This window comes from Cucurbita maxima, unplaced genomic scaffold, assembly GCF_002738345.1.
Source record: "Cucurbita maxima cultivar Rimu unplaced genomic scaffold, Cmax_1.0 Cma_Scf00017, whole genome shotgun sequence".
NCBI lineage: Eukaryota > Viridiplantae > Streptophyta > Magnoliopsida > Cucurbitales > Cucurbitaceae > Cucurbita > Cucurbita maxima.
In genome coordinates this window covers 3,223,434-3,239,361 of record NW_019272033.1, presented here as the reverse complement: position 1 = coordinate 3,239,361, position 15,928 = coordinate 3,223,434, and the positions used below count along the sequence as shown (strand labels likewise).

At 35.0% G+C, this 15,928-nt stretch overlaps 3 protein-coding genes and 2 long non-coding RNA genes across 5 annotated transcripts in view; 2 read left to right on the top strand and 3 right to left on the bottom strand.

Annotated features, from left to right (window-relative positions):
* Positions 1 to 1,257: 1,257 nt before the first annotated feature.
* On the bottom strand, positions 1,258 to 2,186 carry LOC111492468. The gene is made up of 3 exons (XR_002719872.1): positions 1,981 to 2,186; positions 1,661 to 1,700; positions 1,258 to 1,377 (listed from the first exon to the last, which is right to left on the bottom strand). It is a non-coding gene; the product is annotated as an uncharacterized LOC111492468 (long non-coding RNA).
* Positions 2,187 to 2,469: 283 nt separating this feature from the next.
* LOC111492466 lies at positions 2,470 to 4,711 on the top strand. Its single transcript, XR_002719870.1, has 3 exons — positions 2,470 to 2,712; positions 2,805 to 2,975; positions 4,346 to 4,711. It is a non-coding gene; the product is annotated as an uncharacterized LOC111492466 (long non-coding RNA).
* A 3,032-nt stretch (positions 4,712 to 7,743) lies between these two features.
* On the top strand, positions 7,744 to 9,966 carry LOC111492463 (protein ENHANCED DISEASE RESISTANCE 2-like). The gene is made up of 2 exons (XM_023141805.1): positions 7,744 to 8,616; positions 9,858 to 9,966. The coding sequence occupies exon 1, from the start codon at positions 7,785 to 7,787 to the stop codon at positions 8,598 to 8,600; it is 816 nt and encodes a 271-aa protein (XP_022997573.1). The 5' UTR covers positions 7,744 to 7,784; the 3' UTR covers positions 8,601 to 8,616; positions 9,858 to 9,966.
* Positions 9,967 to 10,332: 366 nt separating this feature from the next.
* LOC111492460 (putative pentatricopeptide repeat-containing protein At3g25970) lies at positions 10,333 to 12,774 on the bottom strand. Its single transcript, XM_023141801.1, has one exon. It carries the CDS (start codon positions 12,543 to 12,545, stop codon positions 10,425 to 10,427), a length of 2,121 nt encoding a protein of 706 aa, XP_022997569.1. The 5' UTR covers positions 12,546 to 12,774; the 3' UTR covers positions 10,333 to 10,424.
* A 485-nt stretch (positions 12,775 to 13,259) lies between these two features.
* The window catches only part of LOC111492462 (zinc finger CCCH domain-containing protein 22-like), a 3,845-nt gene continuing 1,176 nt past the window's right edge, over positions 13,260 to 15,928 (bottom strand). Inside the window, exons 3-4 of the mRNA XM_023141804.1 lie at positions 15,618 to 15,678; positions 13,260 to 14,542 (exon numbers count right to left, since the gene is read on the bottom strand). Coding sequence (XP_022997572.1) covers positions 13,551 to 14,542; positions 15,618 to 15,678 — 1,053 coding nt within the window. The 3' untranslated portion in view covers positions 13,260 to 13,550. The remainder of the gene's footprint in view (positions 14,543 to 15,617; positions 15,679 to 15,928) is intronic.

Genomic DNA, 15,928 nt, shown 5'->3' with positions numbered 1-15,928 from the left:
TTTTTTTTTTTTTTTTTTTTTTTTTTTTTTTTTTTTTTTTTTTTTTTTTTTTTTTTTTTTTTTTTTTTTTTTTTATCATCCTAGCGGTCACCTATCGAGCATGAATTACGTTATATAAATCTAAAAGTTTGCTAACCCATTACTAATGCTTCTATTATAACCCATTACGTTATATCGAGCATGAATTACGTTATATAAATCTAAAAGTTTGCCTTTGATTTATGAAACAAATCTCTCGAGGACCGTTTATTTTGAAGTTTTGTTTACCATAAAATACCTGAAAATTAAATAAATGTGTTTGTACTACCAAATTAAATAACCGTATTTGGTGTTATACGACAAAGTTATTTTCCATCAAGTATTTTCAACAATTTGATTATATTATTTAGTTTTAAATAATTAGTCGAGTTACTTTTTATTAAGTTCACGTGTCATAAATTTTAGATTTTTAGTTTATTTTGTAATAGATTTTAATAATTATCCTCCCATAAATGGTTGTAATAAAATGACATGAACTTTTAATTATAAATATTTAGTTAATTTATATTTCAAAATTAAATGTGGTATATGGGGGAGTAAATTATATATTCTTGTAAATCTCATACCATTATAACTATTTATTAATAAAATAATAATATGACTTAAAATAATTTTCATTCCTTGAGTATATTATATAATATGCATTAGGTTTTAAGTTTATCTAACCTAATAATAATTATTCTCAAATAAATAATTTTAATAAAATTATAAATAATTAGTATGATTAACCATGTATAACTAAAAAAAAATCAAATATTTGAAAAACTTGAAACGACATCTAGAGAGAAACTACGAACCTCGGGAATTAATGTCACGCGAATAAACACAGCCATCCACACTTGTAGTGCTAGCATTATTGCTTCACGGAGACACTGAAATCCGTGAACAGCTCTTTCCAGAATAGCATGATTCGATGATTTATCCCAAGTTGACAACAAATCGGGCATCCTATTTCTTTCACTCCAAGGCTCGATAAATTGATTCAATCTGAAATAGTTAAACAGTTAAGAGGATGTGAAAAAAAGATAGCATAATCCAACATAAGTAGTTCGGTTAGATATAAGTAGTTCGGTTAGATATAAGTTGAGTAAGTGAAAGAAAACACATTTTCAACCTTGAATCTATGATTCAAACGAAGCAACTAATCACATACATATTTTGCAGCCAAAAGCATTTAGCTGTAACTTAGCATTCAAGAACAAACAAAATCAGCACCACACTTCAACCAAAAACATCCCGATTGCCAATTCCACCCAATAAACGAGAAATATTATGTCATTCCAAACAATCCTGTCGGCTTTGAGAATGCAGGCAGATATCTGTGGACGATCGATAAATCTGCATTCAAATTTTCAGTTAGGTCCCTATTTTCATTTCAATGAATGATTTATGGAACGAACATGAAATTTTCGATTGCAGATCCTAATTCTTAATTCACATTTCACGCCTCGTAATCTGCGGCTTTTTTTGTTTGTTTGGCGGTGTGGTGGGGGTAAAATATAGATCAATATAATATTAGCTAGTCGAAATTTCCTCAAATTAGCTATTACCAGAAACTCGATTGGGAATAGAAGAACAACAGAAGTCCACAAAAGCTACCTTAACCGAAGTTGTTCTATACCTGGTACAAGTCGGAAGGTCAAAATGTAGCTCCCGCAGATCTAGTTAAAGAAAAACCAAAGGAAATACAATCAATTCAATCAAGAGAAGTATCAATTACCGAAAAAACAGTAGAATAGCGTGATTAACAGGAAAAGAAACAGAGAAAGATCCTAAGATTTCTTAGGTCGCCGATAACGAAGTACGTTCTCTACTCTCTAGTGGAATTTTCGAGTGATTCTCACTTTCATACACCTCCTAAAAATCACCAGGCACACATCGCAGGAGCACAAAAGAATAAGAAAATGCAAGTAATAGTGGTGAAATGAAACAAGAAGGTACCTCAGTAGGCCGGAGTGAACAGGCGGTAGCATTTGAAGCGCGCAACCACATTCCTTATCTGCTAGTGATTCAAAAGAACAAGCAATGCAACAAGAGATCGGAGAATCCATCGAAGATGCATCTTCTTCCACCATTGTTCGAACCTGTACCTGCAGAGAGTGGGAGAAGGAAGTGAGAAGGCGCGGGTGGTTTGCTGAAGAAATGAGAAAAACGCTACGTTTCGCGCCTCTTTTCTTTTCCTTCGTATCTGTTTAAAATTTGATTTTTTTTTATTTATTTTAAGGATTTTATGGACTTATTACATTCCACCTAAGTTTTTCGTGAATTTGTTTTGGACTTCTCAAACAATCTTATATTAATGAGAGAGTATTCTTTGATTATATAAATAGATATTAATGTTGAAGATTTAATTTCGCTTAATTAACTAATTAATTTCCCGTAAAAATATATTTTAAATTCAATATTCCCCCATTAATAAATATGCTTTCTGCCGCGACACGATCGCCCCCTGATCTTCCCTTCACCACCAGTAGGATGCTCTAGTTCGACTGAGTAGGGCTGTAAATGTGCAAACCCTCGATTTAGGGTTTATCTTCTTCATTCTTCAATCTCTTCATCCATCGTTCTCCGGTGAAAATGGCGAACGAGCAACGGTCATCTACAGGACCATGGATCCTCGAAGCAATGCCTTTCATCCTTGTTCTTCTCATAGCAGCTCACGTCTTTGCTTTGGTACTCTCTAACTCCGATTTTTGTTTCGTTTTTTTGCATTGTATTCAAGCTCTGTACTCTCTTGTTTGCTCATTTCCTCTTGATTTCTGTAGGTATATTGGATTTATAAGTTGGCAGCCCAAAAACAACCTCCGAGGAGGAAGGCACACTGAGTTACTGAATGATTCGTTCCTGAAAGAAACTTTAGTGAAACCGAATTCGTTAATTATTGCGTCTCTGATGTTGAGGAGGCAGTCACAAAAGCCATGGAACGATGTTTCTCTGTAAGTATCCACCAGTATGTACTCTCAGAATCTCAGTTTCGTAATGTAAGAATGTGAAAATGTTTCTTACAAATCAAATTTGATTTGTATGGTTTTTAATTCATAGAATTATAAGGCGATCCGTTCATATATCTGTAATCTTGTTTGGTTTTTCGTTTATTAGCATGCTTCCATCACGATAGGTGAAGAATCACCAGGTGAAGAATCACCAGGTGAAGAAATGATTGAATACGTTTTATTCTGAGTCCATTATTGATGAGTCTGTTTTACGGTACATATAAACTACAACTTTAACTTTCGAAACTTTTAAAGGAAAAGACAAAGAGTTGGGAAAAATATCCTTGCTTCAGATTTCTCATTAAGTGTAACTAGCTCTGCTCCTTGTTCCACTAAGAAATGGATTGCTGCTGCATCTTGCGGAGTGAGAGCTCCATTAATTCCTAGCAGAATTAGTGAATAGTTACGAAGAAATGGATTGCTGCTGCTTCAGGTGCAGCGCTTTTAATATCATTGTGTGAGATCCCACATCGGTTCGAGAGGAGAACGAAACATTCTTTATAAGAGTGTGGAAAACTCTCTCTAGCAGACGTGTTTTAAAAACTTTGAGGGGAAGTTCGAAGGGGAAACCTAAAAAAGGACAATATCCACTAGCAGTGGACTTGGGCTGTTACACATTGTTTCTTCGGTGCTTTTTATATATATTTATAAAAAGAATCTCCTAGTTTTGGTATTGGTTTTAGCTGTACTCTTGAACATACATTAGTGGAAGTACCTTTTTCCAGCTCATTTTCCCTTGAAGATGAATGGGCCATCAAATCAGCTAATATAATGTCTAAAGTATGTTTGTAGTAATTTGATAGTAAATCTTCATTGTTATTCAATCATCAAATAGCTTTATCAATGTCCAATAATGCATTTCACAACGATGAAAATATGTTTGTCTCTCTTTTCCAATTTGTATTCTGTCCTTCTGTCAACAAAAAGAAGAAGAAAATTACCCATTTAGCTAGTTGCTGTCTTTTGTTCCTTTATTTGAAAGGCTTGCGACTTTCAAAGCACCATTTACCTCAAAAACACTAGCAAGTAGTGGTGAATGGTGAGTAGTGACTCACTTTATGGCAGCAAATTAGAGCTTATTGCTTTCTCCATTACATGTAAAGTTCATACCTGACTGGTAGAAGAATCTTATTTGCATAGGAAAAGTAAGAAAATTTGTGCTCATTTTCTCACTTTTCAATGGCATCAATAGAAGCAATATGTGGTAAGAAATTGGATTTATAGAAATGTGGGAGTGGCTCTTTCTTACAAAGAGATTCTAGCTGTCTATCCAAGCAATCTTGTATAGTGACTTGTACTTTTTGCTTTTCCAGCTCAGGCAAATTCCAGGACTTGTAGCATCAATAGATGCTTTCTTCATGTTAGTTTTGTCTGGTTGGCGATTGTCGATTGCTATTGACCCACTATCGATTTACAGGTATATTACTGTGGTAATTTTTTTTTGTTCTTCTTCATTAGCCATCTGAATTCAAAGCACTTCAGAAGATATTCCTGTAGTATAAGTAAGCCTGTGTTTTCCTTGATTTGATCTTAGGAATATAGATGTTCACTACGACTACATGTTTAAGGTTTGTTAGGATTGATGAATATCTACAATGGTACGATATCATCCACTTTGAGTATAAGCTCATTGTTTTACTTTTGGTTTCCTTAAAATGGATCATACCAATAAATATCGTGTTTCTGTTTTTTTTTTTTTTTTGCCCAAGCTTGTACTTCCTTATTGCATGAATTTTAAAGATATGTCAGTGTTAGTTTCTATTGCATATTCTTATTAATATGGTAAAAATTAGGGGTACGATTAGTTTGGCTCGAGTGGAGTTTAAGGTCCGATTTTAAGCCAAACAGATCAATATCTAAAGGAGTATTAATTTGAGCTATCCATGGTTCTCTGCTGAAGTTGATCGATTTAAAAAGTGGTTAGTTTGAACTGAATTAAATTGAAGTAAATACAAATGAAACTGAATCCCTTCTCCTATTAATTAACACGTGACCAAATTGGATACTTTTTCTCTTCATCTCTGTTGGACTTTGTGCAAAGGATAGTTTAACGGCTTCCTCTGGAACGTCAGAAAAAGTAACGCGTTGGACTAGAATCTTTCCAGTATAACCACAGACGCCAAACCCAACCTTCTCTCTAACCCTAAGGCCTAAACACAACAAGAAATTATAAAATAAAAACTTTTCCTTTTTTTTTTTTTTTTTTCTTTTGTAGTTTATATTATTATTTTTTACAAAAATATATATATATATATATATATATATATATATATATATAGATGCTAAATTAATAAAAAGAACTTTCAATAATATGTTTACACATTTTTTAAAAAATTTAGAAAATATTCTTAAACTAAAAACAAAAAATTAAAAATATTATTACCATTAGTTTTGAATGAAAAATGTTCTTACTTTGTTTTAAAAATACTCTCCAACTCTCAAAAAGGTTTAAAAAATAGTTTTTCAAAAATACTATTTAACATTCAAAAGTTTTAGAATACTTTTAAAAAAAAAATATTTAAATTTTTTAAAAAATTCAAGAATACTTTTAAAACCTTGTAAAAAAATTTAAAAATATTCTCGAACTACATTTTCAAAAGTAACATTAAAATTTTTGAAGATAATTTATATTAGTGGGTAAGACATTTCCTCCGTATATTGACAATAAGAGTTTTTAAAAAACTCTTTTCTACGAAGATACTATTTTTAAAATTGAGTATGTTTTAAATATAATCAGAATATTTTTAAACTTAAAAAAAAGGTTTTAAAATTCAATAGTATTTTTAAAATAAAGTTTTTTTCAGTACCATTTAAACTTTTAGTGGTACTTTTAGATAAAATATAAAATTTATTCATATTTTTATTAATTTAACCTCTCTCTGTATAAATATATGTATGTGGTTTTGTTTATGGCAGGCAATACATCTGAGTAACGAATTTGGTATCGTAAAAACAACCCTAACAGAATACTAAATATAGCCTACATTTTTCCATTTTAGCTACAACATTCAATGTACAACTCAAACTATTCCCAATAACCTTTTTTTAAATATATGTTTTTTTTCCAATCTAAAAAATAAAAAAATAAAAAAAAAATATATATATTTTTAAATTATTATTATGGAAATAAAAAATACACTTCTTTGCTAATCTCAAGGTTTGACCATCATTAATAAATTGATTCAAATTTAATGCAACCTCCCCATTTCTCCCCTCCCCCACCAAATAACAAATTTCATGAACCACCCACAATTTTATACATTAATAAAATAAATTAATATAAAAAATATTAAATTATCAATTTTCACAAAACTTTTAAATTATATATATATATATATATATTTTATGATAATTTTAATAAAATTTTAAATTTTAAAAATATAAAATTGATATAAAATTAATTTCCACAAATAACCCTGCTCTGTTTCGCAGACAGCTTTTAATTGCATCACGCCAAATATGATATCATACAAAGTACGGCTTCCCCACCATTACTCCGTGCACATGCGGCCACGTTGACTCGTATTGACCCTTTGATAATCAGAGTCTTCTATTTNTTAACGAAGTTTGTAAATTTGAGCTGTAAATAGTATTAGTTCAGTATTTCTTTTGTATGGAATGACGAACTAGTTCATTTATTCTTGTTTTTTTTTTTTTTTTTTTTTTTTTTTTTTGCTTTTAAGAGATTTATTAGTTTTCTTTACGTTTAAAATAGTCAGTTTAATCTCTATTTATTGTAAAGTTTTCCAAATGCTTCTAACAATTTATATAATTTGAACTTTAAGTGTGAAGTAGAATTTGTGTGAAATATTTACATTTTTAAATATTTTAATAAAATGATAATTAAATTATCAATTTATTATATATATATAAATGGGAGTGAAAAGAATTAGTGGTTAATATTAAAAAAATATAAAAAATTTGATAAGAAATGTCAAACAAATAGAATTATATTAATTAAATCTACAAATCCTTCATCAATAAATGAAGTAATTATGCAAATTAATTTCAACATTGCGTCATTAATGACTGTTATTGTCCTGCGCTTTTCCCATCCACGTGTCTCCATCACCACCGTCAATTTCTAGCCCGTCAGAATTTCCGAATCTACCCCCATTAACTTGTCGAATTTACATCCAATACCATCCCGTTTGGCCTAAACCATAAAAAAAAAAAAAAAAAAAAAAGAGGAATAGTAGGTGATTTTCCAACGCATGGGCTTGATTAAGTGGGCCCCGACCAACTCATAAAGTGGACCATTATTGTCCTATCACGATTCTCTCATCCAACTATTATTTTTAAGTCAATTTCTTTGATTCTCAATACGTGGATTCTCTTAATTTTGTTTAATTATTATTTTTTTACTAATTTTATTCATTAATTACATTGAATTATTCACCAATAAAAATAAAAAAAAATAAAAGGATTATCATAATAATGATATTTAATTTAAAATTCATTTAAATAAAAAGGATTATCTGTAATTAATTTTCATTTAAATAAGAGGATTATCGTAAATAAAGATATTTAATTTAATTGAATTTTGATAAGTCGGCAAATAAAATACTCAACACGGCGATAATAATGATGAAAAGTATGGATGGCAATCATGTAATTAAATTGAAAATAAGGGGTCTTTAGTTATTACCGTTCTTGCCCCCATTTGGTTCGAAGGCATTTCACTTCCGATTCTCAGTCTCGGAGATAAAAGGAGAAGAGAGAGGGGGGAAAGATTACTGGAAGGTAGGTGCGATGGTGGATTGGATTTCCGAGACGATCAACGGCGGATCCCTACGCCTTGTCGACCTTCAGACGGGGATAAATGGTTGGGCCTCGCCGCCGGGGGACCTCTTTGCTCTCCGTTCCAAGAACTACTTGGCGAAACGGCAAAAATCTCCGTCTGGAGATTACCTGCTTTCTCCCGCCGGTGTTGATTGGCTGAAATCTAGTACCAAGCTTGACAACGTCCTTGCTCGCCCTGACAATCGCGTCGCGCAAGCGTTGAGGAGAGCGCAAGCCGTCGGTAAGTCGATGAAGAGTTTCATTATTGCGGTTAACATTCAAGTACCTGGGAAGGATCAGTACAGTGCCGTGTTCTACTTTGCTACTGAAGATCCGATTCCATCTGGCTCGCTTCTTCACCGTTTCATTAATGGCGATGATTTATTCAGAAATCAACGGTTGAAATTGGTGAATCGGATCGTGAAAGGGCCATGGATTGTTAAGAAAGCAGTAGGAAATTACAGTGCGTGTTTGTTAGGGAAGGCATTGACGTGCAATTACCACAGAGGACCTAATTATTTGGAGATTGATGTAGATATGGGGAGCTCAGCGTTAGCCAGTGCGATTTTGCATCTCGCGCTTGGATACGTTACCAACGTAACAGTAGATATGGGGTTTCTGGTGGAGGGGCAGACGGAGGAGGAGTTGCCGGAAAGGCTGTTTGGCGCCGTCCGGATTTGCCAGATGGAGATGTCGTCGGCGACTATAGTAGACGCGCCGACACTGGCGCGTGGATTATCATGTGCCAAGGTGAATCACCACAAACCTGGCGACGACGACAACTGATTCGATTCGATTAGCGGTAAAATCTCGGAGTCTTTCTCACTCAGTACATGAGTAATTTTCATTCAGCCTTAAAATGATAGTTCCATAGATGGAAAATATAGAAGGTATTAGCCGTATTCACGATTGTAGATAATTATTGGCAGACAAAAAAGAAAATGCTCGAGATTATTCACTAATTGAAATTCCTCTGAAATTGAATTGGAATTATTCTGCATTCGAGATTACACGGCACAAGTTTTTTGTCTATAATCCTTTTAGGTGAGCGGGGGAATAACTTCCATTAGACGTTGAAATAATGAGTATGTGTTAATTAATTGCTAGTCACTTATATGATTACAAATGAACTGTTCACCAAGCAACTGAACACAGTGGGGACGGCGACGGCGACGGCGATTTTCCGTCGGTGGGCTGTGTCTGGAATGGGGTTGTTGAGCTGTATTGAAACGTTAAGTAAGTTGTGGGGCTACAAACGATTTGGCCCATTAGAAGTATTTTATATTCAATAATGAATTTTAATGCTTTCCTATTGAGAAAGTAATTTCATCTATTTGTTTGGTAGTGTTTTGATATTATGACTGTTTTCTTGTTGAATGTTAGAAGTGTTAGCCTCAAGCCGTAATAGGGGTGGCCGTTGCCCTAGTGGTGGGTAGGTTTGTGAGAAGTTCGTCCACATATTGAGTTGAGTTTACATGTTAAAAGTTTTCGGAGCTAAGAATGGGACTCTCAAAGTCTCGTCCTAGGGTAGTCAGGTTGAGTTTGTTCCATAAACACGATAAGGGACAGGTAGTTGGGTCGAGTTTGTTCCATAAACACAATAAGGGACAGGTAGTTGGATTGAGTTTGTTCCATAAACACGAAAAGGGACAGGTAGTTGGGTCGAATTTTTTGTTCCATAAACATGATAAGGGACAGGTAGTTGGGTCGAATTTTCTGTTCCATAAACACGCTAAGGGTCGGGATGGGAAGAAGAAATAAAGTAGCCCGAACATGACTTTGCCTTCACCAAAACCCAAATTTCAAACACATTTTTAGTGTTAGTTTTATGGAATTTGTATTTACTGATTGAATGTGACAATAAAAACCATGATTTGTATGGATCTAGTTAATGCATGCAGCATACGAACTGCACACTGTTATTCAAAGAATTTTAGAGTATTGAGATTGGTAATGAAACAGTGAGATTTTAAAGCTATTTGGATTTGGGTTTGGTTTGGTTTGGTTTCTCAATGCGCTTTAAATGAAAAAGTTGATTTGCAGTGTGACTGAGGACAAAAAGTTATGGGAAGATTCTCTACTGTGAAGCCGACTTCTAAATTACAGATAGCATTGAATGCTGTATATACCTATAGACATACATATCTATATACATATATTCATACATATATATATATATATATATATATATATACATACATACATACATATATATACATACATTATGTCGGATCATGTTGAGCATTTTTTTATTGTACCATCTTGAATCCATAGTAAATTTGTAACAGCTCAAGTCAACCGCTAACAATATTATCTGCATTGACCAGTTATGTATCGTCGTCAATTTCACAATTTTAAAATGTGTATACTAGGTAGAGGTTTCCACGCCTCTACATCCTTACGAGAAATGGTTTGTTTTCCTCTTCAATTGTTATGAGATTTTACAAAATTAAGTCATATCATACATGTTTTCACTTTAGTTTTTCAAGCGAAGTTTAATTTTTTTTAAAACGAAAACTAAATACCAAATAGTTATGAAATGAGATCGAAATCGTGATCGAGCAAATGCAAACAAATCGAATCAATTTGATCGGTTCGAGCAAACACACATTATGCATATGCATAACTTAGCTCTTCCTGCTCCAAAAAACTCTCAAAACCATCAGCAGCAGCTTCAATTCTTGTGATTTCCTCCATAAGAACTTCCAGCAAAAAGTATATCTGTTGGCAACTGGGATGAGAACGATCTTCAGCAATGAAAGCATGAACCTTGTTCTTAACTTCAATCCAACTCCAACCAGGCGTTTTCTTAACTCCTCTTTCCTTCATTAACCTCTTCACCTGAGCCTTCTCCTCCCATCTCATTAGATCTCCATACATGTTTGAGAGAAGAACATAAGTGCAATGCTCTTCAGGCTCCATCTCTAGTAGATGCCTTGCAACCTGACAAGCTAACTCAACGTTCCCACAAGAACGACATGCCCCCAAGAACGTCTTCCACACCATCGCGTTCGGCTTGAATGGCATTGCCTCAATCAAGGCCTTGGCTTCATCAAGACGCCCAGAACGGCCATATAGATCAACTGCACAAGCATAATGCTCCATTCGTGGAGGAACCCCATAATCAGATTCCATACATCGTAAGAATTCGCAGCCCCGTTCGACTAAACCGATATGGCTACAAGCGGTCAGAACTGCAACGAATGTTATGTGATCCATTTTCACCTTCTTCTCTTCCATTAGAAAGAAGAGGTCTAATGCAACATGGCATTGCCCATGTTGTGCATAGCCAAACATGAGTGCATTCCAGGTGATTGAAGAGCTTTTTGAAGCTCCTTCAAATGATCTTTTAGCATCTTCCATAATCCCACACTTTGAATACATGAAGATTAATGAACTTGAAACAAACTCATTGGAATCCATACCATATTTCAGCGCCAAGACATGAAATTGTTGTCCCAATTGAAAGGTGGCCAAATCTGAGCATGATTTGAGCACAGCAGAAAACGAATACCGATCAATATCCATTGCTAAAGATCTCATATGCAGAAACGACTTCACAGCATCTTCGCTCGACCCCATTTGTGATAATCCCGTCAAGATCGAGTTCCACGACACACGATCCTTAATCTCCAAGGATTCGAATATACATAAAGCTTCCTTCATCGAACCACCGTCTGATTTAAGATACATAGATATCAATGCATTTGAAATTGGCACTGATTGTTCTAATCCTCTTTTAATGACCATCCCATGCAGGGATTTCCCATTATTGCTAAGCTCTTTGTTGAAACAAGCACTGATAATGCTTGTGTAAGAGTACAAATCTGGTTCAAAACCATGTTCTTGCATATCAATCAAGAGTTTAAAAGCAAGATCTTCCTGATTATGCACCAAAAAAGCACCCAACAGGGAGTTCCACGACACCAAATCTCGAACGCCCGCCGAACAATTGAAAACCCTTTTGGCATCGACAAGGGATCCACATTCTGAATAAGAAGTGATCAAAGCATTACACATTGTATTAGCAGACTCCAATCCATGTTTTATGACTTTTCCATGAACTTGCCTTGTCAATCTACAAAACTCAGCATCATCTAGTAAAGGCAAAAGAGGAGCAAATGAGCCATCATCAACCTTCTCACCTTCTTGCTCCATACAATCTAACAACAAAAACGCGGTCTCGCGATCACCCGTTTGTGCGTATCCAGCAATCATTGCATTCCACGAAACAGTGTTCTGCTTAGATATATTTAGGAATGTCAAATATGCATCCTCAAGTCTCTCACATTTCGCATACATATCCAGAAGAGCACTCCCTGCATATACATTTCCAGCAAAACCCATCTTAATGATCATAGAATGTATTTGCTGACCCAAATCAAGCATACCAGCACAAGCAATGCCCTTCAGCATGCTTCCAAAGGTGTACTCATCTTGATCAAAACCAAATCTTCTCATGCATTTAAGAACTTCCCATGAATTCTCCAAGTTTCCAGAGTTAATATACCCCGCGATCATCGTGTTCCAAGATACAGAGTCTCTCAGCGGCATTTCGTCGAACAGTACGTCTGCAGATCGAAACTCTTTGCATTTCCAATACCCACTTAGGATATTGTTGCAAGTGTAAACGTCTGCTATGGTACCCAACTTGATGGCCAGAGAATGGGTTAACAAAAGATTGGACAAAGCTCGAAACGATGTCCCAGTTACCGAGTACAATGACCTCATTCATAGGTAGCCAAATTTTCTATTCCCAGGAAAAGAAACAGAAAGTAATCGAGTCAAATTGAGAGGAATGAGTACCTGAACGGGATATCAGCTCTCTTTCTCAAACTAGAGGACACCGAAAATAGCACATTTAACTCCTACCTGCACAGATGAAGCTTCAATTCATAGTTTCCCCGAAAGCAACATTCAAATACATGTTTTTTCACCGGTGGTGGGGATATGTACTAATTTTACCAACTTATTAAATTACATCAATTTTTTAAAAATATTTTTTAAACATTTCAGAATTTTAATTGGATGAAGATGAGGAGTTATACCCAATGGAATACGCGAGAAGAAAAAATTAAATTGTTTGAACGTGAAGAATTGGATGAATTTTACTTAAGCCGTTGTATTACCTTTTGCTTGTATGTCATATAACCTTGTTTTCAAATTCTCTCACTCAATCTTTCTCTGCCCCTGTTTTCTAAACCTTCTTTTCAAATAGGAGTCAGAGACTTGAGCATTGCAACGCAAATACAAATCGACTTGACTCACTTGCTATTGAAAAACAGCGAGTGCCACACAATCGCAGAGTTCGTGGTAAGAAAAGTGCGATTGTGAAAAAGGCAAAAATTTTCAAACAGGATCAAACCGATAAAATTGAATGAAATTCTAATTTGCACGAGTAGGAAATGACATATTTAACCAATTCCATCTAGAATGCTCATCCTATCCCAAAAAGTAATTTATACATTATTAGGGAAAAGTATGCAAATCACAAAAGAAACAAAAACGACCGAACTATAAGAAGTACTAATTGAGAAAAAGGAACAAGAATCAGCCTGTCGCCTACATTAAGATTTGGACTTCATATTAGGATGAATATACACCAACGGCCAGCCACCATGAAACACAAATCATCACACGATTTCCTTCAATAATTCACGTGGGGTTCAGTTTCAGAGATTGACATGAATCTTCTACAGGTGGAGCTATCATTATACAATAACATCAAGTCAAGCCCTAAAACTTCAACCATTTTTTTTCCTTTTCTCTGCTGGTAACTGCATTTGATGCAGACGCATGAGCTGCCTCGGCCTCGGCCAAAGCTTTCCGAGTCTCGTTCAGCTTTCTTAAGGCAGCCTCGAAAACAACCTTCTCATTCTTATTTCTGTTCACCATTTCTTCAAGCTTCTCTATTCGTACTCGCAGGTCTTTCACCTCACCATCGTACGCGATTAGAGTTCGTCTATCTACCTTCTTTCCATCTGCTGAACCTTTATCTTTCTGTTTCTTAACAGATCCATCATTCGGTGCTCCATTATGCATTGCAAGGTGGTTGTTGATAAGATTAAAGACATCAGGTCTTGAGTCTTCTTCCTCTTTAGCTGCCTGCATTGCTGCAGCAAACTTCTTATCACGTTTCCTCTTACCGCCTCTACTTCGTTTCTTGCCATTATTCTCGTCGTTAGTATTATTCTCCTTTTGTGATTCTAGAGCATGATCAAGAGATTGTTTTGCTGGAAGAACTTTGACAGGGATAGGATTTAGCATCCCCTGCCCAGATGCACCCAAACCCATTCCTTCTCGATAGCCCATATTAGCCATCATCTTGGAGGCGATTCCCCGGGTATGGTTCTCCCATTTTGCAAATATGGTGGTTTCCATCTGAATGCCCCTCTGCTGTGTAGAGCTTTCGAGGAATCCCAAACCCTGCAAATCATCATCTTCATAATCACTTGAGTCAGACTTTTCCAAGCTGGAATCACTTTCTTCTCCATCACTAATTTGAGCACGCACAGATAACGCTATGTCCTCCGGTCCAAGCTTTTGAGAGGATCCATCACCTTTAAAAACAACTTGTGCAATTTGTAGTGCATCATCCCAAGATTCAAGTTCAGCATGCCTCCAAATGCCATTCCTGGACGAGAGAGCCCAGATACTGGACCCTGTCAGTGACTGATTCCAAATTGTTGGCGCATATCTCCTAAGAGAGGTTAAAGGGATATCAACTCCTGTGCATGAAAAACTCTCTCAGATAATTGAGAATAAAAGCATAGCTATTGCCTGTTAAGATATACTTTATACAGAAGGACAAAAACCTAATCAAAGAAATAAATGTAAAAATTCTTTCCTCCTCAAAACTCCCAATTGGTCGACAAACCCAATGGAGAATAGCAGCAAAGCTATTGACTTTAATGATATACAGAAGTATACAAATATAGTTGAGAACAGCAGCTTAGCTATTGCCTGTTCTTTTACATGGAAGGAAAAAGACCAGTCTCTAAAAAGGTGAATAAAAAACTAGGGAAAGTTCATTTTAAATAAAATGGAAACATTAAATCAAGGGGAAAGAAATACATGTGGTACTATTGGAATGGAGGTAAAATGCAATGCAACATGTATTTTCCAAAAATGTTGAAAGGCAAGACTACCTTGCATTACATAAGGCAGTCTTAGAATGTATCACATAGAGACAGCTGAAATGAAGGGGAGTTCTAGAAATGCGATATTCACAAACATCTGCCCAATGCATGAAATGTGGCAATTGAATTTTCCAAGATATTAGAAAGAGAAATTCAAGACAGTTTCTCTTTGCTCTCCTCTTAGGTGAAATAGCTTAATTCACAGTTCCTTGACAGTTTTTCTTCAGTGTAATCTCCATTTTCTTTAGTTCTAGGATTGGTAAACTAGTCCCCCATTACCTCTTGCATTCTTCTTTAAATAGAAACAAAACTGTTTCTAGTCTCAACGGGGAATAAGAAGTAACGAGTTGTAGAAGATCTAAGTTTTACTCACATTCTTCTAATTAGGAATACAAATGATTGAAGATTCATCAACAAGAAAACCGAACAGCACCAGCATTTTTTTCATACTGAACTCTTTATGAAGGAAAACATTTTTAGTCCTAGACCTATGCAGGAACTTCACCATTATTTTAATTCTGCAGGTTCCTTTATTAAAGAGTTTATAATCCATTCTAGCATCTCAAGATAGTATTGCTGGTGGGAACAGCCATTGAAACGAGGGGAAGGCTTTACTTAATGAGTAGTTGGATCTACATGGTCCACGTGAAAGAATATGACATACCATGCGATAAGCGGCAGCTAGTGCCAAACCGACACCTTTGCTGTAAGAAGAACTTGCATATCTGCACTTTGGTGGTGTTATGGCATTAGTATCATGATGTGAGAAAAAACCATAGTGATTGCTCAATAGTTTAGTTAGGTGAATCAAAACCCAAGTCACTGCCAACACTTAAAAACTCATCTAGTAAGTAGGCACAAACAGATCCTCGGTACTATTAAAGGGAAGAAGCTAATCGAATTCCCTCAAAAAAAAAAAAAAAAAAAAAAAAAAAAAAAAAAAAAAAAAAAAAAAAAAAAAAAAAAAAAAAAAAA